Source organism: Hetaerina americana, unplaced genomic scaffold (assembly GCF_022747635.1).
Source record: "Hetaerina americana unplaced genomic scaffold, ioHetAmer1.1.p SCAF_4, whole genome shotgun sequence".
Classification (NCBI taxonomy): domain Eukaryota; kingdom Metazoa; phylum Arthropoda; class Insecta; order Odonata; family Calopterygidae; genus Hetaerina; species Hetaerina americana.
The window spans coordinates 36491692-36516524 of record NW_027286985.1 but is presented as its reverse complement, the minus strand read 5'-3'; the positions used below and the strand labels follow the sequence as shown (position 1 = coordinate 36516524).

Genomic DNA, 24833 nt, shown 5'->3' with positions numbered 1-24833 from the left:
GTCAAGAGGAAGTTCTCGTGAAACATAATAGTAAAAAGTCGTTAGGGGTCATTCTAAATTTATCTTTAAATAGGTCGAATACCTTGAATCTAATAAGTGTAAGGAGTACATATTTTACAGTGAAATATAATTAGCTGAATTCCTTATTCAATTCACAAAACAAATTAAACAATTGAGTGGCACAGTACCCTAAAAGATAGGACCCTTTTGAATTACAGAAAAAAGGCAGAGCGAGGGGACTTCGAATAACTGGGGAATTCATGTCGGGCACTCTTCGCGTGACTCAGTCAACCAGCTGGGTTTCGTGTTTCGCTAAGCGTGAGGGTTATTGCCTCTCAACCCCTGATTTTTGCATAGTTCTATAGCTTAAGATTTCAAAGAAGAATGATATTGTGAAGCGTTGATAAATTATGCTACCTTTTTCCTTCATACCAGGGCTCAGTATCTCAGTGATATATCATAAAACGCATCTCCATAGTGTCTATACCAGTGCTGTCTTTCGTCCGGAAGTGCAATGGTTTTGCCCTGAAGTCGTTGCTCATTAAAGTCAGTTTATGAAGAAGATTTTAGGTTAGGATTTATAGAGTGGTTACCTTGAAAGGGTGGCGATTGCGTTCCAAAATTACTGAAACCGAATTTTCTTCCTGTACATCTGTGAAGTGCGAGCGCGTTATATGTAAGTATCACGGGCAAAAAAATGACATTTGAGGGAGCATCTTTTCCAGCGATCCAACCACCTATATTAATGTTCTTTGAAATAACGGCCCCCTATTAGTATGTTTGATTCATTTCGTTACGTTAAATAAAAGATTTTTAAATGTAATTCTTCTGTTCTTGAATAAAAATCCAAAAAGAAAAAAAAAGTCAATCCAGGATAACTCTCAATATTTTATGCATTGATTTATTTTTAAATAAATAATTTACTATGCGTAAATAATCTTCATTTATTGATTTTTTCTGCAAATATTATAAAAAATTACATAATTGCATTGGAAAATGTTTAAAAATCATTAATTATTAAGCATGCAAAACTTTTGTGGTGGTCATAAAAAAATCTTTTCGTTTGAATTAGGGCCAGTCCTCACTCCAAGTCCTTACTCCAACTCTTCATGTCTATGTGAACAGAGGTCAAACAGTCTCGGTTTTGAAACTCAGCCCCGACCATATGACTAAACTTTAATCAATTATATTAAATGTAAATATGTGACGTCAATACATGTAAAATAAATACATAAATTAGCTCTCTTCGGCAACTATTTTTTCATTATTCTTGCATTACAAACAGTAGTGATTTAATTGTGATATTTGTTTATTAAATTTAATATTAATAAAATAACGAAATTTAAACTCCTCCGTCCTAATTATGTGCAACATGTCAATTTCTGATCAATATTCATATTACTCCTGTAACGTTTTGAATAGTACGTATCGTTATTTTTGTAGCGACAATTTCTTTGTACTATTTGCAACTGTCCTAGTTACCCATTGAAGTTTGATGAAAATCTTTTTAGCTGTTTATTATTGAGCCTTTTGAAAAATAAAAAAATTCACTATCATAATAATGGAACAAGAATTATGAGTTGGGAGATAATGGCATCTACGCGAAGCCTGTATGGACGGAATTGGCAATAAAATAAATAAGCGAGTTTTTTCCACGATCCATATTCTTTTTGCTTTCGAAAATATCGAGATAATATATACAGACGGTAGGGATTTGGATACAATATAAAAAGAAAAAAAACAAATAAACTGTGGGGTAGTAGTTTGTGTGGCTTAGTAATTATGAAGAGCTAAAAATATGGCGTAATGGATTCTCACTCACCTATACGCAATTATTACTATCCGTAGTCTACTGAGTTAGAGTAGGTTTTAGATGGACCAAGGTTTGACACACTACTACACTCCTAATTCCTGACAACTATGAGTCAGAATATCCATAAAACCCATAATAAATATGACAATAACTCGTTTTTTAGCGCTACATAATTTCTAACTCCCTTAATTCCATCCAAAATGTCTATTATTTCCCCCCCTCTACTTTACTTTCCCAGTATTCTTCCCCCTATATCAGTCTTCAGCTACATATTGCCTCCCAGTATTTCCTCAATCCACATGTCCTCCCGTCATCCCATAATATATATTTAAATTACAAGAAAAAAGCAAATACATTTGCAAAATTTTATTTCCATGGCCCAATTCCGCACTACTTAGATTTTCCTATTCTGCGCACTCTTAGGCTTTTCCAAATCCATCCAATTTACAGAAGCAAGCCATAAAAGTAAAACGTAAATAACTTCATTAATAATAGCCACTGAGGTATATCCTAGATTCTAATGTCGTTGAGGATCGTTCAAGTTATCTCTCACCCTGCCTGCTTAAACCACTGAAGACATTTTTAAAATTTAAAACAAAACAGAATCGCTGTAATTCGGGAAGAGTTTCTCTTTTTGACTCAACTCGCACCTGGAGCACGTCATGTAATGCGATGAGTGCCATGCTCCCTCCAAGTACGGCTGCTGCATTGGAGTTTCTGAAAACCTCAAAAATTTTTTTTTCAAATTTCCTCATGTTGTTTAGTTGAATTATCGTGGTTGCACTGCTTCTCGCGCGTCTTCCGTTTCATTCCAGAGAGTTGGAGGAAATGTAGTGGGGAAGGGTAGGCGGAGTCATCTCGGGGAATTGAAAACAACACGTAGCGTAAATCCAACGCGTCACGGGCTTAGAGAAACCTGCGACCGAACCAAAATCCCTCCCTTCTACCTCTCTCCCCCAATCCACCCATCTCCCCATCTCATTCAGCCATCTCCCCCCTCATTCACCCATCGTTGCTTCCCTCTCGTCAAAGTTGGCATGGTTGTGTTTTAAGCAACCGAGTAACCTCGAATGCCTTGGCCGGGCTTTTTATTCGGATCGCTGCTTCCACCCCCACAGCCCTCGGCTGAATAATTCATGCTTCCTCCTCTCTCTCCCTCCCTCCCCTTTCTCTTTCCTCTCCCTTACACTCTCCTACAACTGCGCCCCTCTCACCTTTCCTCCTACCCACCTCCACCCCCCCCCCCCTCGACGAGATGGGCCCAACCGAGGCTTTCTCTTAAATCGCAATCTGCCTTTTTTTCTCTAGCTCCCTATAACACCCCGCACCCGCCCCCTTTTCCAACCTATTTTTCTTCGTTTTCCTCTAGTCTGAGATTACAATAACGTTCATATAAAAACTCGGATCTATAAACTTCCCTTAATAAAATGTGCCTCAAAATCATCATGGTTTGAAATGCCTACTAAGCATTCTAGGCCACTCTATATTAATTCGCCCTCGTCCTCATATCCTCGAGACCGTACGAGTGTATTTATTTTTAATTTTTCCTTTTAAGAACAGGAATTTCCCAATGAACATTTGCTTCGCTAATGTGTGCTTCTTTTTTTTCAAGGTTTCACACCTCTTTCGCTTTTGGTTCTATTTTTCATGTGGGGCACGATTGTTGCCTTTATATCACTTATATTTCCAGATAAATTGTTTTTGCTCATAATGGTGTGTATTTTGGCGCGTTGGGCCAGTTTTTCAGCACCGTAATCATTAATGTATATGCACGCTTGGCAACTTAGCAAATTCAACGTCATATCAGAGCTCCAGCAAAGTTGGTGACATAGGGGGCTCAAATATGCAAAGGCATGATGCAGAAATTGGACGTAATGAGGTCGCGTAGCATTCTGTTCGAAAGGTTTTTCACGGATATTGGTGCATGCTAAATGAAAGTACCAATTTGTACTAATGTTTACTTTAGGAGACAAGCTGGACACCAATCTTCGGATTGATGCCTGTGATGATTTAATTAATTCACAATAAAATATTTTCTTTGTATCGATCGAAGGAAAATATGTATTTTTCTATTGGTCCAGTTTTTATTTTGTTTGATATACTACTTAGCCCCTGTTAAGTTATTCGGTGCACAATTATTATAAAAGCAAATTTAAAAGCCTACAAAGTATTTAATAGGAATAATGATTTTTCATACTAAGTTATCTTAATGTTGTTACACATTACATTGTTGACCAATAAGCGTCTAAATAAATGATCACCTTTACTGCAGGTGCGACACAAAACGGAATTTTCTATTAACCCTCCGACCTAAATTACGAATGTCTGCTTGCCTCGCGACCTATTTAGTACCGAAACTAGCCTAAGTGTCCCACATCTGTCTTCGTGACACGTCGAGAATTCCTCAAGGACCCGGACTACTAGAACGATGGGTTAGACGTAATGAGGGGCTAAAATTTCTCGTTACTGTTTCTTCAAACGCGCATTAGACATATAATGGAGCATATTCTTAGAGTTAGTAGTGATCCTGTTTTGAGCTAATACAAATAATTTCCAAGGGGAAAATATTTTACAAGATAAAATTTTTGAAGCCATGTTCTGAGGTACGTCATTTGAGAATGAAATTTTAGTTTCAGATAATGTTTAAAACACAGCCATACGTTTTAGTCCTAATAAATTTACTTCCACAGAGCCGCAGAATAGACAAAAAAATGACAACCATTTCATTCCTTTAAAACCATTGGGTCTTCATTAAATATTATAGCAATACCTAATTTGTCTTTAGAATTATACTCTAATCTATATATATAAAGGAGAGTGTTTGTTTGTATGTATGTAATTTGTTTACTTTTTTGCTGTCATAGAAACAGCATTTTTCCAACTATGCCAGCAGGATACTTTTGCAAGAACACTATTGTATTCAGAATTGCCGAGATATTATACGTGGAATACATCAAGGAAAGTCTTTTGTAGAAGAAAAATGGGCAACTTTGATCCTGAGAATAATATTTATTCATGTGACGCATTTGGCCGAGTCTACACAGTCCATCCTAACAACGCCGAATGTTATTTTTTAAGAATGCTTCTACATACCATTGGAGGACCTCGCTCATTTGCAGAATTAAGAACGGTAAACGGAGAAATATGTGAGAGATTCAGAGAAGCTTGCCAGAATTTAGGGTTGCTAGAAGGAGATCAACACTGGGATGACTCATTGCGAGAGGCCAGTTTGATTTCTCTTCCAGGACAAATCCGAATTTTGTTTGCCATCATAATAACCTCCTGTAATCCATCTAACCAAAAACAATATGGGAAAAATATAAATAATCAATGAGTGAGGATATACTGGCTAAAGTTCGAAGTGAAAATCCTACATTGGATATTACGTTTAACTCCGACATTTTTAATAAAACTTTGATTATTTTGGAGGAAAAGTGTATCACCATGGTTAACAAGACTTTAGTGGAACTCGGTCTTTTTGCACCTGTACAAGATCAACAGGGTGTATTTTATCCAGATTATATACGTGAAACTAGCTACAATGTCTTAGACTTAGAAGCATACATCGCGGATAAAAAGCAACTCCTTAATGAAGATCAGAAATTCGCGTACGAAACAATAATGGATCAAGTAGATAAACAAGAAGGAGGTATCATTTTTCTTGATGCTGCTGGTGGCACGGGAAAAACATTTTTAATTAAATTAGTTCTCGCTGAAATCAGGGTTCATGGAGAAATTGCTCTAGCCGTTGCATCTTCAGGTATTGCAGCGACATTAATGGAAGGAGGAAGAACAGCCCACTCTGCCCTTAAGTTGCCACTTAATATTTCCCGACAAGAAAATCCCACATGTCATATAAATAAAACAAGCGGCCAGGCACAAGTTCTTATAGAATGTAAATTGATAGTATGGGATGAGTGTACGATGGCTCATAAAAAATCTCTTGAGGCCCTCAACGCAACCCTTCAAGATCTTAGAGGAAACTGCAGTTTAATGGGAGGAGCTCTGGTACTCCTGTGTGGAGACTTCCGTCAAACTCTGCCTGTCATTCCAAAATCGACTCCAGCTGATGAAATTTATGCCTGTTTAAAACATTCTGTTCTATGGAATCATGTCCAAGAAATTAGCCTTAAACAAAACATGCGAATCCTCTTAAGAGATGGGAATGCTCAAAATTTTGCAAATAAACTTTTGGAGATTGGAGAAGATAGATTAGTCATTGAAGCATCTGGTATGATAAAATTGTCATCAGATGTATGTGTATCGGTGAAAATTGTCCGCGATATGATACAAGCAGTCTATCCCAACGTTAATCAAAATTATAAAAAATTGGAATGGTTGCGAGAAAGAGCCATTCTTGCTCCTAAGAACGATGATGTTAATGAAATTAACAAGGAGATACTAGCCATGCTGCCAGGAGACGTGATTGAATATAAATCGGTTGATACCGTAGTGGATGCTGACGAAGCCGTAAATTATCCAACGGAATTCCTAAATTCACTTGATCCAGCTGGATTGCCACAACATCGCCTTGTACTTAAAGTAGGATCTCCAATCATTTTATTACGAAATTTAGATCCACCAAAACTCTGCAACGGGACGCGATTGTGTGTGACAAAATTAATGAAAAATATAATCCAGGCAGTCATTTTAACGCGAAAAGGAAAAGGTGAAATAATTTTTATTCCACGGATACCTCTAATCCCAACTGATCTTCCCTTCAACTTTAAAAGATTACAGTTTCCAGTCCGGGTAGCTTTTTCAATTACCATTAATAAATCACAGGGACAGTCTTTAAAGTTTTGTGGTGTTGATCTAAGATCGCCAAGTTTTAGCCACGGGCAACTTTATGTTGCTTGCTCCAGAGTAGGTTCGCCTAAAAATTTATATGTTATTTCTCCTGGATATGAAACAAAAAATGTAGTTTATAAACAGGTGTTAAATAAAAAAGATTCTTAAATTTGTATGAAGTAGTGTATTATTGTACTTTATAATTTGTTTTATTTATTTATGTAGTATATTTATATTACTATTTCTCCCTAACCCGTGCAAAGCCGGGTATTCAGCTAGTATTATATAATATCTGACTTTTGATCTCTGTATAATTCTTCAATTAGAATCACCATCGGTCATTCTGGATTTTAAAAGTGACTCATTGGGAGGGATTTTTCGTTTTTGATCTTCAACCCTTTGAGTGCCATGCGTAATTGCTAATGCCGTGGAAAAATTGTCAGGATATTTGAAAGAGTTATATATATATATATATATATATATATATATATATATATATATATATATATATATATATATAATGAAAAATATCTGTAAAAACATTTTTATATATAAGAATATGCCAAACTTCAATAAAACTTATATGATGCGGTGCTAAAAAAGAGAAGGAAGAGTAATTTAAAAAATAATTCAATTGTTATTTACCTTAATATCCACCGAGAAAATAATCATATATGGCGACATTGGCCTTTTGGGAAAATTTGTTAGCATCGCTCACAGTGGCTTTGACACCTTAAGGGTTACCATTCCTCTTGTTGACATGGGATGTTACTCTTCTGCTAAGCATTTCCTCCCTCTTGGCACCATGTTTCACCGTATTCAATTATCTTTCCCCTCCGGTTGTAAAATACTAATGAACAAATAGTACACTTGGCGGTATCCATCTTTATTTTACATATTCAATCATTAAAAAAGGATGAAATCGGCTGTGTATGTATAATACCATACTAGAGTGAAGGTTAACTCAGTAAAATCGCAGGATTTTAGCACCTTAGCACTATTTAGCATCTCTTACTTAGATACTCGGTAACTCATGAGGGGACTAACCACGTGGAAACGCAATTCTTAATAGCTCTGATTTTAGACAGCCAATAAGGTAATGTGTATTCAATGTTTTCATCAAATACTTTCAAAGAACGAGCACTTGACCTGATTAAAATATAAGGGTGTTATTTACCTAAGTACTTTCTTAGTAATTTAACATACTGTTCATCACAGCTATGTTGACGTAAATGGTATCAAAGATGTAAACGTATCCGTGCATCGTAAAAGTTTTAGCGACGGTATTTTGTATTTATTTAATAAGTAGAAAATTTTCAGGTCTTTCGCATCAAAGAAATTTGCGCACGGATGCATTTTAATCAGCTTTCGCAAGCTTGATAGCTTTTGTAATGAATTTTTTATCAAAATGACATTATTTTGCGGTTAAACATCCGACACCTCACTGCTCTAGAATTTAAGAGGTCATAAAGCCGACACCTTAGGCAACGGAGAAACTAATCCACCCCAACTCACGACGCGGCCCTCTGAATCCAATCGTTCTCAAGTCCCTTTCTTATCTTCCTCTAACCCCCTCTTCAGCCCCATCTTCCACCCCCCGAACCTCTAAAACCCCCGAAACTCCCTTCCTTTGAAAGCGGCTATTTTCCCCAACGTGCGATATTACCATTTTCCACTGGCTTATTTGGCCTCTTCCAAGTTTAGTATTTATTACTCTCCCTCTTTGTCTACTGGCTTCCCATCTCCCTTCTTCTCCGCTTCACACACGTGTTTCCGCGTTATTCACTTCTCGCCTCTTCTCCCATTTCCCTTACGAGTGGCTCCCTATTTTTTTCCCCCTTTTCTGAAGTGGACACCTACCCCGCACATTTGCGTTTCCCACGAACTCATTATCTCCCGCCTGCCTCTTTTTATTTTGAGAATGTATTCCCTCTCTCACCTTTTGTTTTACCATTCCCCGCAAGTTTCATTCTACCTCGTTGATATCCATCTTGCCCCCGCATTCATTTTTTTTCCAGTTCACCCGCTCATCCTTCAACCCTCGAGTTTTTTTTTTAATTCGTCGCTGGCCATATTTTCTGGAAGGGTAAACGCACAGTGTATTTTTTCTAATCGTGATCCAAGAAGAATTTTATGTTTAGCTTGATTTGAAGTTGCGTCTCGCATCGCCCCATGATGCGGTGGGGATCCCTCGCATTTAGAACCGTTCCACTATGCGTTACATTTGTGCTTGTTGGTGGAAATATATGAACCGTTGATCGAATCTGTATCCGAAGGTCTAGGCACAAGTTGTTTCGATTGCAGAGTATCCATAAACTTACAAAGTTCGAATAGCATATGCTTTAAGCTTGAAAGCTTTCTTATACTTACAATACCTACAGGACGGTGACGTGCTACATGCAGTTTTGGCAATTTTATTCAAATTCTAGACACAAATATACGCAATTATCATTTAAATTATTCACAAAATAATTTATGAGCTCGTGATGTACGCACCGGAGAGCATTAAGCAATCCATCTGTTAGGGAAAAGTGTGGCAAAAGAACATTAAGTAACATACGTATGGTATTAGCAATCATATTATGGCTATAGGAAATGAAGCACAGAAGGAGGAATTATAATTTTAATTTGTAATCTGAATACGGATTTTGTAATATCATACGAATTCCGTGTTTAGCGGCTTCCTGAATCCCTTATTTATTTTAGTTTTACGCCTCTCTCCTTTCCTTACCCCTTTTTTTTATTTCGTCATTCCCCACCATCCATCTCATTATGCCGCGCCTGATTATTTATCCCTTCTACCTTCCAGCATTCTTGATCAAAATGTTAATTTTGCTTAATTTGTCGGCGTTCTCTCTCTCTCTACATTAACGCGCAAATATTTCACTCAGTTCTAGAAAAAATTTTCCGGGTAACTTGGGCTATAGAGTTTGTTAGTTCTTGCATTTCCAACTGTTAATCTTAACTAACCACCGTATTCACCTAAAAATAGTTTCTCCTCGTTCGACGAGAAATTGTTTGATCGAAAGAGAAATATTGATAAACGTTTTTTTAAGTTAACTATTGAGACGTTTTCATGCACTTGAAAGTTCATGGTAATCTAAATCAGTGGATGAAATGGGTAACAAATATATCTAAAAATATTCTAAGAGGACGAGATGATAATAGATAATTCCTGAATGTACTTGCGTCTTAAAAGGAAAAAATATAAGGTTCTAAGGCAGTGGCGTATCCAGAAATTGTACCGGATGAGGGTCATTCCTCTCGAGACGTTTTCATATCTAAAAGGGATTTCAAAGAGTATAATCTGCAACAATGGGCTAATCTTTCCATTCAAATTCATCTCCTCGTAATCTTCATTCACTTCATTCAAGTTATTAAAACTATTTGAAGCTATCTTTTGCACCGTTCCAAAGGACTTTTTAATTCTTAGTTTTGTGATAATATCCTCTTTATTCGCTCTAAATTATTTCTTTCTTCATTTCTTCGTAACTTTTGAATATTTTCATGGTGCCTACTCTTATGCTGCCTTATTTTACTTCCTCTGCGCCACTTAACCTACGTTCTTCCCTCTATCACGGCCTTTAGCATACCAGCACCTCAAAACATTTTCTCTACCCAATTGCACTGCATTTTCATAATTTCCCCCTGTACATTAATCTCGTCGCCCAATTTAAAACCTAGGCGTTTATCTTCATCTCTGCTCAACTTATTTCTCCATTCTCCGCCACGCCCTCATCTAAAAAGCCTCCAATCTACGCCTTTATTCTTGCTCCTAAGACCAGATTTCAAATCCGTAAAGCACTACACTCCATAGGAAAGGCTTTATAATTGTTTTCGCATCTTTAATCAATGTAGCCGTCATCAATTCTCTTTCCGTAAATGCCTCTTTTGCTAACACAATTTTCTCCTTATTCCAATACCACTATTGCCCTTTTCCTCTAAAATACTGCCCAAATTCATGACTGCTCCACCTTCTCTAGCTTATTCCTTTCTACTTCAATGATCAACTTAGCTTTCCTTCTTAAACAGAATCTTATTTCTTTTATTTTCCCTCGCAATCTTAATCAATCTATAATGTCCTCCCGGAAGGACAGGCTTATCAAATCAACGCAACGGGGTTAATTTTTGAGCTAATATTTACCCGTCGTTTGGACGCAATCGATAGAGGATATAATGAATTTAAACCTGCTGTAATTGGTCTGATGACCAAATATTCTTTTAGTCATATAACAGTGCTTTTTCAAAACTTTTTTTGGGCACCATCAAGGATAATACCTTTATTCATTGCAATATGCATAAGATAAATCAGTTGGATCTACATACGTTGATTCATCTGTAGAAAGTAAGTGGCTTATAGAGGTACAGAATGAGATGGGTGACCAGTTTTCTTGCCTACACCACTGAAATAAGGATATTTATTCACTCTTATTTTTCGCTCGGCATTCACTATATATTACTCTCATCAAACTATCTCTCTTAGCATCTTGTCAATTTTAACACATTGTATAAGAGTTTCTACGGTGAAAAGTGCTTGTGCAAATGTTCATTATTAGCTTATGTTGCAGTGCTGCTTCAGAAGTTAAAAATACATCATTTTCCGAGAAGGGCGGAGATGAGGAACCTAATACTTTTCAATTTTCATAAAAGATTTTGCTAAAATGTTAATCATACGCCTAGAGGCCAGAAATGTAGGCGCCGAAAAATATACTTTTCAATTTTCAGTAAAGGTTTTGCTAAATTTTTAATCCCAAGTGCGTAGAGAGGTCAAAAGTTTTAAGCGTCGCGCGAAGGGCATTGAAATCCTTTGCGTTCTTCTGCGACGATGGCGAGAACAAAAGTGGAGATTCATTCACCTGCACGTGTGTTGTCCGCGACAAGAGGTGGATTCCCATTCCGGCCCTCGGAAGTGCCTAATTGTCTGTTGTCGTTTCGCTCTCGAGTCTGCCACCGTTGACCTTCCTGGGCGCAAGAGGCCTCGGAGAGTAAATCGTTGACTCGATTATTTTTTGCAGTGAGATTCCGCCGTGACATTCCGCTCGCTTGCCTCGAACGACCTCGCAACTTTTCGAAGTGTGTACTTGCATTGTGCTCACGAGTCTGCACACTTCTGCTACGAATAACGCCTGAAAACGCCGAACTGCCCTGAAAAATCGGCATGTTTCATTTTTTCCGAAAAAATGGCTCTTTGTTCCGAGTCCTAATTTAGGATATTCGTAGAACTAATGCGAAGGTCGCAAAAACACAAATAGATTAACACTTTCCCCATTTATCAATGTTTTCCCTTCACATTTGAGTGAAAACATTTTTCATCCAGTTGACGTTGCCAGCCATCTGTAGGATTAAGCAAATTAACGAAGCTTTGAATGGCTGTTTGGATAATGATATGGAATTTTCGTAATTAACTTAGGAACCCAAGGAAATGTTTTGGGATTTTAGTAAAACTTTCAAATTTATTTCGTTTAATGATGTGAATCAGGGTGATTAACAATTCTCAAATGTTACTATAGCTATCCTCTATTTATTGTAATTTATTATTCAATAATGAATGCTGCTGAAATATTACTTCCTTTAAATTAATAAAAATGTATATCGCGCTCTTAAATTACTTAATTTTAGCTGCCTATATTTCATTGCCCTCATCAAGTCGATGTCCACTGAAATGTTTTCGTGAATTTTTGATATTTGATAGCGATTATTATTCCCAAGTCTCGATTAAAAAGTGAACAATTTTGTCTCGTAAATCTTTTTAGTTGAGTGTCACATAGATTGTATTTTTCGGATGTAATAGGCGCATTTAATGTAATTTTAATTATTGCATAGCTATCAGCTTGATGAATTCAACCTATTTTTTTTAACGCTTCTCAATATTTCATCTTTCTGATATATAATTCCAATATTCTTGGATTATTTATAAGGTAAGGCACAACATAGCACATAGCACAAAATATTTGTCAATAATGTCTTTTAATTTAATCTAACGGTTTCATTGGCTCTGAAAGGTGTGGAAGAGCTCCTATCTGTCAGCATTAAAGTAGAATAAATGCTGATGGGGTGCTTTACTCTCATATGTTTTGTAAACGCTGTAATTATATGGATTTTCACTTATCATTACAGCACACAGAAGGAGACAAATCCAGTAGCCGCACGTCAGTGATATTTTCTTTGAAGAACCAAGTTGGTGGTCTAGCGAGGGCATTGCAAGTATTCCAGGTAAATGTGAGAGTAATTAATATTAAATATCATGTTTTATGGAAGTTTTATGCCATTTTTGCTACCTTCAGCTCTTTATTCCTTGTCATCGACCAACCTTATCAATTCACTCCTTTTCAACGCGTGAGCTTCACTCATAAATATTCCCACTCTCGTTTTGTCTTCATTCATTTTCCACTATTTGAAATTCACAAGCTCATATTCCTCGTTTCCTTGTTACAATCCCATTCAATACTATGTCGCATTGATGACAGTAGAAATTTCCACTAGGGTTATGTTGCATTGATTTCCTGTTTGATAAAAGTGACTCTCTATGGTAAAAGCTCCTTCGAGATATTTCAGAGAAAAGAGTGAATTTTTGTGCCAGGATAAAAAAAAAGCAAAAGAGCCAAATTTTAAGTTTTTGCTCATCACAATTACAATTCTCTGTACGTTATAGAAGTATAGTATCATGTTTATGCAATAACGTAGTAAACATGCCTTTAAGAGAATACGCGTAAAACCACTATCTTGAGCGTACTGCCAAATGAATGCAAGCCCTCGCGTAAATACTGCCCTCTTCGCATATGTGTTATGGTTATCATAATTGCGTCTATAACAAGAAATTAACAATGTACAAAGGACTAATACGCTTCAATTTCCAGCTCAACGTCAATGATGAAATGGGCATTTGAGTCGACGGATGGGTTATTTTATCTCCCACTCCCGATGCCAAGTTTTATTATTATAATTAGTCGTAGATTATCTCGTAAAGATAGGTTGTTAGTCGGTACCTGAAAGATAATTGGCATTGGGGACTCTTGGCAGTATTTAGAACTCATGAAAACAGCATTTTCCTATTCACTTTTATCTACGAGAGATTTCTTGCTCAATTTATATTTCCTTCTTCAGGTACTCGTATTTTAAATTTCCATATCCTATATACCAAAAGTACTCATTTTTCATCCCTCCCTATTTATAGCTTACTCACAGATCCCCCTTTTTGCAGCATTCAATATCCCGCCACACCGCTATTTCCTTTCTATTTACTCTTTTTTCCCTTCTTCGTATTTCCCCGCGAAAGTTTTCTCTTCCTGCGCCATGTCCAGTTCATTTTCGTTTGACTTTCTTCTCTCCGATATAGTCTCCATTCTTCCTATACCCATATCTCGAAAGCCTCTCATGTATGCCCGTTGTTTGCCTTAAAAACAAGTTATTGATCCATACAAAGTTGTACATCCCATGGGAAAGTCTTGACTTATATTTTATTGAGTGTTTTTTTTCAGATTTTTTTCAAGTAGTAGTAGTAGTTTTCAGAAAATCTAATAAGGCCATGTGGGTAGACAACATTTCTGTGGAACTATTGAAATGTTTAGGAAAATGTGGGATGTAGAGGCTTTTTGGGCTGATTCGTAGTATCTATGAGGAAGTAATCTGGCCGGAAGACTTTGTGAGATCAGTTTTAGTTCCTATTCCGAAAAAGGTAAAGGCTATATCATGTTAGGACTACAGGACAATAAGTTTGATATCCCACGCAGATAAGGTTGTTCTCAGGATCATAAACAAAAGGATAGAGAGTAGGGCAAATGTTTACTTAGGGGATGATCAGTTTGGGTTTAGGAAGGGGAGAGGTACGCGTGATGCCATTGCAGTAATGAGATTATTAATCGAGAGGAATATAGAACACAACCAGGAGGTATTTGCCTGTTTCGTAGATTTCGAAAAAGCGTTTGATAGAGTAAATTGGGAAAAACTAATGAGTATATTGCAGAAAATAGGAATAGATTGGAGGGACAGGAGGCCTATCCGCAACCTGTACATGTCTCAGACTGCTCAGGGGAAACGGGGAGTCAGGATGGGCAGTTTTAGGAAGGGGTGGTGTAAAGCAGGGTTGACAATTATCACCGGTGCTGTTCAACGTATATGTGGAGGATGATTAAAGAGGCATGGGGAGAGTTGAATATAGGAATGAAAGTCGGTGGGGAATTCGTAAAATCAGTTAGGTTGGCAAATATTGGCTTGATGACCAAGCTCTAGTTTGTCAGTCAGCCAAGGGGTTGCAAGCATTGATGAGTGAATTGGCAATTCAATGTGATAGATATGGGATGAGAATCAATATTAATAAAACAAAGGTCGGTTTTCCTGTAGAGAAAGCCTAATCTTAACATTAAAATAGGAGGGCAAAAACTAGAGTAGGTGGAACAGTTTACGTATCTTGGAAGTGTTTCGGACCGAAATGGTCAAAGTAAAATGGCCGAAATGGTCAAAGGAAAATTGCACTGGGCAAAGAGGCTTTCAAAAGTAGAAGGGAATGCATCACAGGGACTTTGAGTCAGGAAGTTAAGAAAAGGCTTTCTAAAACTTTGATATGGAGTGTTTTCATGAATGGTGTGGAAACGTGATCACTGAAGCAGGATGATAGGCGTACATTGGAGGCTGCGGTGTATATGGAGATGGATTGAGACAGTGTAGTGGAGAGAAAGGCAAACAAACGAGGAGGTACTGGCTATTGTGGGGGAAGAGAGAGGATTATTAGGAGAAATTATAAGGAGACAGGAAAAATGGATGAAAAGCATATTTATCGTAGGGGGGTGTTGAAGACTCATAGAGGGGAGAGTAATAGGCAAACGAGGAAAGGGTAGGAATAGGATAGGGATGCTGGAAGGGTTGAAGGGAGAAAGGAAGTATACAGTGATAGAGAGTGGCTTGTTGTAGAGTATAATTTCGGGTTATCTTTTGTTAAGAGTAACTAAATATTAATTTAATAGTTGTGTCCATCCAAAACTGGTTAATTACGTAATAAATAAGTAGTAGTTTTAGCGGAGGCGACCGACAGCGAGATCATTTGTGCAATTAGGGATGGATGAGAAAGGAAGAAGTGTGGAGAGATACCCGGCGTCAAACCCAGGCCCTCTGTGTGGGATGCCAGTGAGTTAGCCACTGCACTATCCCGATCCCCTTTTTTTCAAAGTACTTCAAGGAGTGTAGAACATAGTCCTTTTATCCTGTCTTTCTAGCAAAGACACTAGGCACTGGGCTTTAATGTACTGAGGCGGCTAATGGCATAATGCACGGTAAACTCAACTCATTCAAATGCATTTAGCGGCATCCATTTGGAGGAGAGTTTCAAAACCCTCGGTTTGCGGGCTAATCGGTGGGCATTTAGCAACATATATGTGTATCTTACACTGCAAACCGGAAAATAAGTTTATTCTGGGGAAATTAGAACAAGTCTTTTACAGCTTTATTGCGCATGTTGTGAATTTGTTTCAAAATATTTTTGTAAAATGCATTAGCACTATATTACAAATGACTTGAAACTCATTTTATGTCGTTTGGCATGGAATGTTAAAAACGAGTATTATCTTCTGCCGGCGCAGAGCCTACTTCTTGTATTTTTCCTGTAATCTTATCTTCCGCCAGAGCGTGGGGTCTCATGTACGTCCATTGTGTCATAAGTTAACTCAAATTTATTGTAACTTTCAAAGTACTATTTCTGGTGCTCTCTTCACAAATGAAGAGTCATTTTCGTTTCTCTATATTTCCTGTTAACACTCATATTGCAATGAATGAATAAACCTGTGCTGTAAAATTTGTTTGCATAGGTTTTTTGCTTCGATGTTTTCCTTAAAAATTCTAGCAATTCAAATATATAAATACTGTCCTTTTAATTATCACTTTCCGCAATTGAAATAAAATATTTCATAGCATCCCCTATGGCTAATCTTAAATGACGCATCGCGAAACTTTTTTCATTATATCCCTTATCACTCGTGTAATTATATCAAGTAACGTTTTGATGGATTCATATGATTTTGAGGTTTTTTAGCATTTTAGTTTTAAGTATTGAGTATTCAATATTCAAACGTCAACATTAAAATTGGGTCCGCAGCTACAACTAATTCACTCGGGAGATATTGTGCTTACAATAAGACTCATGAGCTCTCACGATTAGACACAACAATAGCATTGCAGAGGACAAGCTTATGTTCTACTCGTTAATTAACTCTTGGCGTTGATTGATTATAAGGGGGGGGGGAGAAGAGCCTTCGAGAGATTCCCCGAGCACTAAGGCTACTTGGTCCATTGTGCCAACCAATGTTTAACCTGCCTGCTGCGTGCAGAGAGGGAACAAGAGCACCAAGGTAATGCTATGGAGGTCACCATCCAACCTCCGTCCGAGCCCAACATTGTTTACCTTCAGTGACATAACGGGCACCGGTGTGTCAATGTGGCTAGGCGCTTGCTCGCGTCGCGTCGCTCGCTCGAGGATAGTAGGGTTTTCATCGACAAGTGCTGTCTTCAGTTTTAGTGTGTACAAAGCCAACTCGCTCCCTATATTAACAGTTTCTCAATCCTCAACTCATAAACACGTATTCTGACCACCAAGTTGTCATCGTTACGAGGAACACTAGTCATTCACCTATTTATATACTTAATATAAAAACGTGAGTAGGCTGGTCTGAGAGAATACAAATAAGGTTCACCAAATTAAAGGGACATTCTCTAAGCTCATTGGATCTTGTGACCAAGGGACTGGGGTAAATATTATTGCTGCATATGTTGATAAAACAGATAATTAATTTCCATGATGTTTAGATTCAACTTATCAGAAATTCATAAAAAAGTAATCTTTAGAGATCAATCATTGTTATAATTAATCAATTAAATTAAAGCAAGACCAAATGGATCCCCTTTCAGTTATAATAATCCTATGATATACTTGAAAATAATTCCATAAAAATTATTACAGTTTTAAAAAATAAATGGCCAAATACACTTTACTGAAAATATTATTTATTTTGTTGACTTTTCATTCTTTCATAGCGTACTTGGGGATCTGGATAAAATTGAAAATGTAGGCTGGAAGACATTGGTTATTATCTAAAGGATATAGGAATGAGTGTAATAAAATCAGAAGAATTATTGACATTAGGAAAAAAAGCTGAGTTGGCTGTCATCAAAAATAGAACTAGCAGTCTATACAATCGACACTCTCGGACATCGACGCCCTTTTTTCCTCATATCAAGCAATACATTTTGACATATATTTCGTACAATATTACCAAAGAAATTTTAAAATAAGTCTCTAAATTAAAATATTTTTAAAAATATCACACATCTGAAACAAAGTCAATGTATAAGAAATGCCGAAACCTCCTTTTAGTATTTTAGCCACACTGTATAAGAAGATATGTGAATTAAACATCTCTTTTGTTCTGCCCAACCAAAGATACAGAAAAATACTGGATGTAACTGAATTTTAACTAATTTAAATCAGCAAGTATGGATGGTAAATGAAGTATGGATCATGTAGATGGAAAGAAAAACTCCTAGCAGAGCCAAATCCATAGTGAAATATAAATAAACAGGAAAATAAAATGCGAACGTATTAAAAACTGAAGGCTATATAGATCGAACTTCAAAGATGGGCATATTAAGACCAACTCATTAATCAGTACTGGTCTGATTTAATAACTTTCAGTTATTACAAAATGACTCGCGAAAAGGTGAAAAGTAGGCAAAGAAATGTTGACAATGAATCGCGAAATTACAGTAGATGATTTTCATTCGTTGAAAAATACACCCAACAACCTACCGAACCCAGCCAACAGTATAGGGTGCGGCAGCATAACTTTCTTTTTTCAAACGAAGAACGCATTCAAAAAAAGAAGTAATGTTACTGCACCTTGTATTTTATTTTGAAAACTCTAATAGCTGGTCAAAATTGGCATGAACCCATAATACAAGTCAGCCTTGAACTCTTTGAATCAAATTCAGCCTCAACTTGACTCCTCATTTTCCATTTTCTTTTCCTTCAACCCTTTCTTCATCCACCCTTTCCAGGAAAACTCATTTCCCATTACTTCATTAATTTCAGTGTCCTCACCAAAAAACCTCTCCCTGATTCAAATTACCTGCATTACCCCAGTTATTCCTCGCACGCGCGATGACTGCTTGGTTGTCGGAACACGTGCTTACGACTTGAGGGAAGGGAAAGTCCTGTTTTCGCACGTTTGTGTGTGTGGTGTGGCCGAACGTTGCAGGCAAGGCAAAAAAACGTTTTTATCTCCCAGTGGGAGAGAAGGCAATTGACCCCTCTGCGGCGCGGAGATTTTGTGTGATTATTAACGAGTTATATCCTGCCGCAATGAAAAATAAGCGTAGTTTTGTAAAGGTTGTGCATCGACGTATTAGCATTTGACCCACCTTCTTCCTCCTTGGGTTCCTCATGGAAGTATAGAGCTGAGACCGATTCCTTTAAGGTCCAGGTTGATAGTCCTTTCTCAACCCACGGGGTCTCTGAGGTTTTTCAAAATTTTCAATGTGATTTTTGGTGTGAGAGACTTGCCAATTGAAAAATTTCGATGCGGGAGACCTCCAATAGGCTCCCAGGGTTAGGAGACGCCTCTTAACGTGGGGGCAAGTGTACACTTTACATGTCTTGACCGAGTAGCTCAATTCAAAAGCGTCCATTTCATGTGCACGTGACCGAACCGGATGTCCTGGGTCAGGATCTCGGAGTGAACGTGATCCACATCGAGTCGCGCCCCGCCGTGTCCAACCGCCGCCGCGCTCCCCGGGACAACGGCAACGCCATAGTCGGAGGCGGCGGCGAAGGTGCCCAGTACGAGATCCTCGTGGACGTGGAATGCGAGGGACCGCAGATGGAGCGGCTTGTGAGCCGCCTCCGCCACGAGGTCGCTGCCATTAACCTGTCCGAGTTCCAGGAGAGCGGCGAGCTTCCGCCGCCCACACCTCTGTCCAGCTGCAGCAGCTTCGGTGAGTCCCTTTTCTCATTCCCCACAACTTCATCCTAGAGAACGATCCGGGATTACATTTGTCCGGATTCAATAGCCGGTTTTTTGACTAGCTTTAAGGATGCTTGTAATGCATTCGGCGAACCATTAGGCTCAATGCACTACATGGAATAGGGATGAAACAGCAATGCTCCTTTTTGGAACACTCTAAAGGTTATGGAAATCACTGAAGAAACAAGTGGCTGAAAACCTTTTTTTGTTAATTAACGGCAGAAATACGATTAAAGATGGTAATAAAAAATATTTCCGTGTTTTAGGTGAAGTTCATTCAAAGTCTTAAATCTGTAACCCTATCCGTATTATTTGTATACATTTGTATATCAGATCGTGCTAATGTTTAAATGTAGGACTAGCTGGAAAACCTGTCACTTTTATTTGCACAGTTTATTTCAAGAAACTAAAATTCTTACTTTTATTATTTTTTCAAAGTACATTGCCCTTAATTTTTTGCTTTGTAGTGGAAACAATATGCCAACTTCTCGTGTTATATCCTAATTTATCCATGAAAAACTATTCTTTATATTTATAGTACTCAACCTTGAAATAATCTAAACACTTAGCTTTTAAATTAGATAGTTATGTCAAATTTTGCGTGGTTACCTCCTATAAGCACCAAGTAATTCTTCACTCAAGGTCAAGATCTAGAGGACGTAGAACTGAATAAAGAACTAGCAGAAGAAAAACATTTGGTATTTCATCCGTAAAATAAGATCTTTCCCGTGATATTAAGTTAATATTTAGATATTTTATATCCAAACCAATAAAAATACGTTGCCTTCTGGGATTCTCCGTAGAATTTCTCATGCACCCTTTTGGGAATAATCTTTTCTTAGCCCCAGGGAACGTAAGACGTGGAATTCCACAGTGTCTCTGTCAAATTTGGCATAAAAGCTGTCAGTGCGCTAATTGTCAACTTCCTGGGTCTTCTATAAGTAGACTAAACATTTTTGGCTCACGTACATGAAAATGCTCGTCTTTAATTCATGGAAGGATAAACTACTCCTTGTGGCCACGGCGTCTTCTTCTTACCCGCCAAATATCCTAAGTAAAAACCTTCGTTTTATGTTCTGAACTTAAAAGCCGTCCGAACATTTAATGCGTTTGTAAAGCGTTTAATGGTTCAGACACCTGGTCTTCGATAAAGGAAAAGCAGCATAGTTTGGCGAATTTTTCGTGCTTGTATGAAGAGGGGTAGAAATAATATTCTGGACAGAGAAGGAGAAAATCAACTAAAAATTGTAAGATGGAGGGAAAGGTAGGAAAAGTTGGTTAAGTGGGCGGCGAAGATATTGTAAGGTTGCGAGATGATAAAGGTTGCGATATAAAGGAGAATGTCGGGTAAGCATTAAAGAGGGAAGAAGAGAACACGAATTTTAGATAGAATCAATGGCAGTTGAAAAGCGGCGAGCTAAATATAGAAATGGAGCAGGTAAAAAGTTGTATGTAATTTTTTACCAAGTTCACAAGTGTGTGGGGTGGTTTTTGAGAACAGCTTATTTAAAATTACTATTTAGCTAGAAAACTCACCTACAGAAGATATTAAACGTATGTCATAATCGTTACACCTTTGATATTTTCAATCAAGCTGGACTTTCCGGCGTAAGTTAAGCTTTTCGGATTCAATTGTTTTTTGTTACAAGTATTTCTGATTGAAGAGTTAAACCAATTGGTAACGTCGAAAGGCAGTCTAAAGTGCTAAGTTTGAAAGCGTTTCAAGAACTTCGTATTCGCGGTTAGCATTTTTATTCCTCGTTGGATCTATGGGTATAAATATTTAAAGGTACAAATAGTATATGTGCTATTTCTTTTCGAGACAAATATATATTTGGAAATTAGAATGTTCAAATTCGATTCCGGAGACTCGTTCATTCCAATGTGACAATCTTCACAGCGTGGTGGTAATCGATATTCGATGACGCGTGGTTTCAAGATTTTGCTGAACAGTTCGGTGAACCGTAAATATCATGATGGATCGTGGTGTGACAGGTTTCGGATGGAAATCTTGATTCCTGTTATGTTAATCTTGGCTAATTTTATCGTTATAAGTAACAGTAGATCCAGGTAGTGGAATAAGATACAGTGGAAGGCACACCTTTTGCTGAACAGTTCGGTGAACCGTAAATATCATGATGGATCGTGGTGTGACAGGTTTCGGATGGAAATCTTGATTCCTGTTATGTTAATCTTGGCTAATTTTATCGTTATAAGTAACAGTAGATCCAGGTAGTGGAATAAGATACAGTGGAAGGAAGGTCATCATGAAGAATGATAAGTTATCTGTAAATATGAGCGCATATAATTATAACTCCTCATTGACAACGAAAATTCTCTTTAAGCTAAATCATTCAAACCAACCGAAACCAACAAAAGTCTTCTCTCTGCGCAAATATGATTTATTATAATGGATTTTGTATGTTGCTCGATGTCCCACCGTAGAGGGAAATAATTTGTTTAAACTAATGCTTTTTGTTGTTCCGAAGGAGGTTTTATCCCAAGAGTGATTTTGGAAGACGATCACCTTGTGGAGTCGGTAGTGTTCTTTTATACCCGCTTTTTGTTTTACGACGTATATTTCACCGGTAAATGATTTTCAAACGATGTTTTTTCTTTCCGAGTTCCCTTATGTACTGTTATTTCCTGCCCCCACTAAAAAAGAAGCAAATAAACATAATTACGTAAAATGCATGAAGGAGTACAACAAATTATTTGGATAATTAGTAAATAACAAATTCATCTTCTTTATTTTTCTCATGTAAACTCGACCACCATTGTTGAATTATATGCATGCAGGTACGTTGCCATGTAATTTCATGAAATCGTCCAAATTGCAGCTCACGTGGTGATATAGGGAAAGGGGAAGGACGTGGTGTTTGAGTTTTCTCCAGTGTAACGTATTTCGAAATGGCCTTCTGCGTACCTTAATAATTATTGATATTCGTCCACTGCGTTATGCCGAAATTTCTGGAGTTATTGCATGAATGCGTTATCTCATGGAATCAATCCCAGCCACAGACTTTGTGATGAATGCATCCACTTGACAAATACATTTGCTCATTAGTCACGCAGGGGAATCCACTGCCCTCGAAATTTCTCCGAACGAATAATGCCGACGGTGTCATACCGCTTGAAGCCCTTTTTAAAAATGCAAGAATTGAAGTTTTCCTCGCGTAATGAGTGACTAGGAGAAAGCGGCGAAAAAATTTTAGATGTGTTTTCATTGAATCAGGTCTCGGGCCTGCGTTTTGGAATGTCAGTACGTTAAATCGTCCTTCTGCCCCATTCTTGGAATGTCGGTGATATTATGGCGAGTCTGGTTGAAAGAATTGCATCTTGTGATAACGCAAGCCTCAAACCATCAACCCAATACACTCCCCTCCCCAAACCAAACCGCCCAAAATGCCCTAATCTTATCACCACTTTCTTCCCCGGAACACACAAAATTAAACATCTAATCCGTGACCTCTTCCCAATTATCAATAACACTCAGTCCACATCACTTTTATTCCCACATTGTCCCTCTGTTTCGTTTAAACGTCCGTCGAACTTGCGAGACATCTTCAAGTCTACAAATCCAACTTCAAGCACCCCCGTCTCTCCCCCGCCCCTATCCGCACCATGCAACCGCCCACGCTGCAAATGCTGTCATCTTTTAAGACCCCCCCCCTCACTCAGTACCAACTCCCAACCAGTCGCCACCTGTACCTCAAAAAATATTATATATCGCCTCTCCTGCAACTTCTGCCCTGCCTTCTACGTGGGCGAATGCACGACCGCACTTTCCCTCCGCATGAATAACCACCGATATTCCACCAAATCTCCCACCTTTCTTAATTATCCCATCCCTACTCACACCGCTTCCCACAATCAATCTTTTGACGACTGCTTCTCCGTTTCGGTGATTGAAATCCTTCCCAAATCTGCGAGTATAATAGAGGTGAGAACCCGCGAGATGGCGCATATCTGGGTGGCCCAATCATTCAAACCGCCCGGGCTGAACCAAGCCCACTGAATGCATCAATTGGATGCATACATATCCTCCCCATCCCCTTGTTCATTTCCTATTGGTCCCTTTACCTCTCCTTCCCCCACCTCTCCCCCGCACATCCTCTCCGCTCTTCCCCGAGAACGCCATTCTGAAGACGACAGCCGTGCTGTCGAAACGTCAAATAACAAATTGTGAGTGTCCTTTCTTTGTGTCTCTATATTCTAAAAATCTACATCTGTGTTTTTGTTATATATATATATATATATATATATATATATATATATACACACACACACACACACACACACACACACACATACGAGGGTCATCCGGAAAGTAGTACCCGTTCGTGCCGCATGAAGTGCTGACGACGCGAGTAGCCGCTGGACGAGGTCAGATAGCTTCAGTGGCTTGTCTGCCTTCTCTGAGCCAAGTTGCGTGACGCTAGCATTGCCTGTGTTGTTTCTGTGATTGTTTACAATGTTTAAAAAAATTGAGAACGCCGCCAGTTGTGAAGTGAGGGCAGTGATTAAATTCCTCAATGCAAGAAACGTTCGCCCATGTGATATTCATCGCCAATTAAAGGAGGTGTATGGAGACAATGTAATGGACGAGTCGTCTGTTCGGCGGTGGTGTCGCAACTTCAACATGGGGAGGGGGAACACACACGACGATGAGCGTTCGGGGAGACCGTCTGTCATTACAGACCAACTGGTGAGCTCAGTTGACGAATTCGTGAGGAACGATCGGCGCGTCACAATTGATGACATCTGTGAGCATTTTCCCAATGTTTCTCGAACAATTGTTCATGAAATTGTTAAACACCATCTGCATTATGCAAAACTTTGTGCAAGATGGGTCCCTCGCGTATCTCAATGAGCTGGCGGCGAAGGACTATGCAGCAGGAATACAGAAACTTGTCACACGTTATGACAAATGCCTTAATTTGCTTGGAGATTATGTTGAGAAGTAGTTTAAAGTATCCTCTTTCAAATAAATTTTTTTATGTTTGTTAATATTTACTTTTGTGTCTTTATTTCACGAACGGGTACTACTTTCCGGATGACCCTCGTATATATATGCGTCAAAAACTACTTATGTGAGTGTCCTTTCTTTGTGTTTCTATGTTTTAAAAATCTACTTCTGTGTTTATATATATATAATTTTGGTATCTTGAGTAAAAAATGTTATTTGAAATGTGACAAAATACTCCATTTTCTTTAAAAAATTT

The 24833-nt window shown here is 38.1% G+C and overlaps 1 protein-coding gene across 5 annotated transcripts in view; it reads left to right on the top strand.

Annotated features, from left to right (window-relative positions):
* The window catches only part of Trhn (tryptophan hydroxylase), a 137248-nt gene that overhangs the window by 86483 nt on the left and 25932 nt on the right, over window positions 1-24833 (top strand). For all 5 annotated transcript variants that reach the window (XM_071589913.1, XM_071589916.1, XM_071589912.1 and 2 more), the window contains 2 exons: window positions 12722-12817; window positions 19312-19579. In XM_071589913.1, the coding sequence (XP_071446014.1) occupies window positions 12722-12817; window positions 19312-19579 (364 nt within the window). The remainder of the gene's footprint in view (window positions 1-12721; window positions 12818-19311; window positions 19580-24833) is intronic.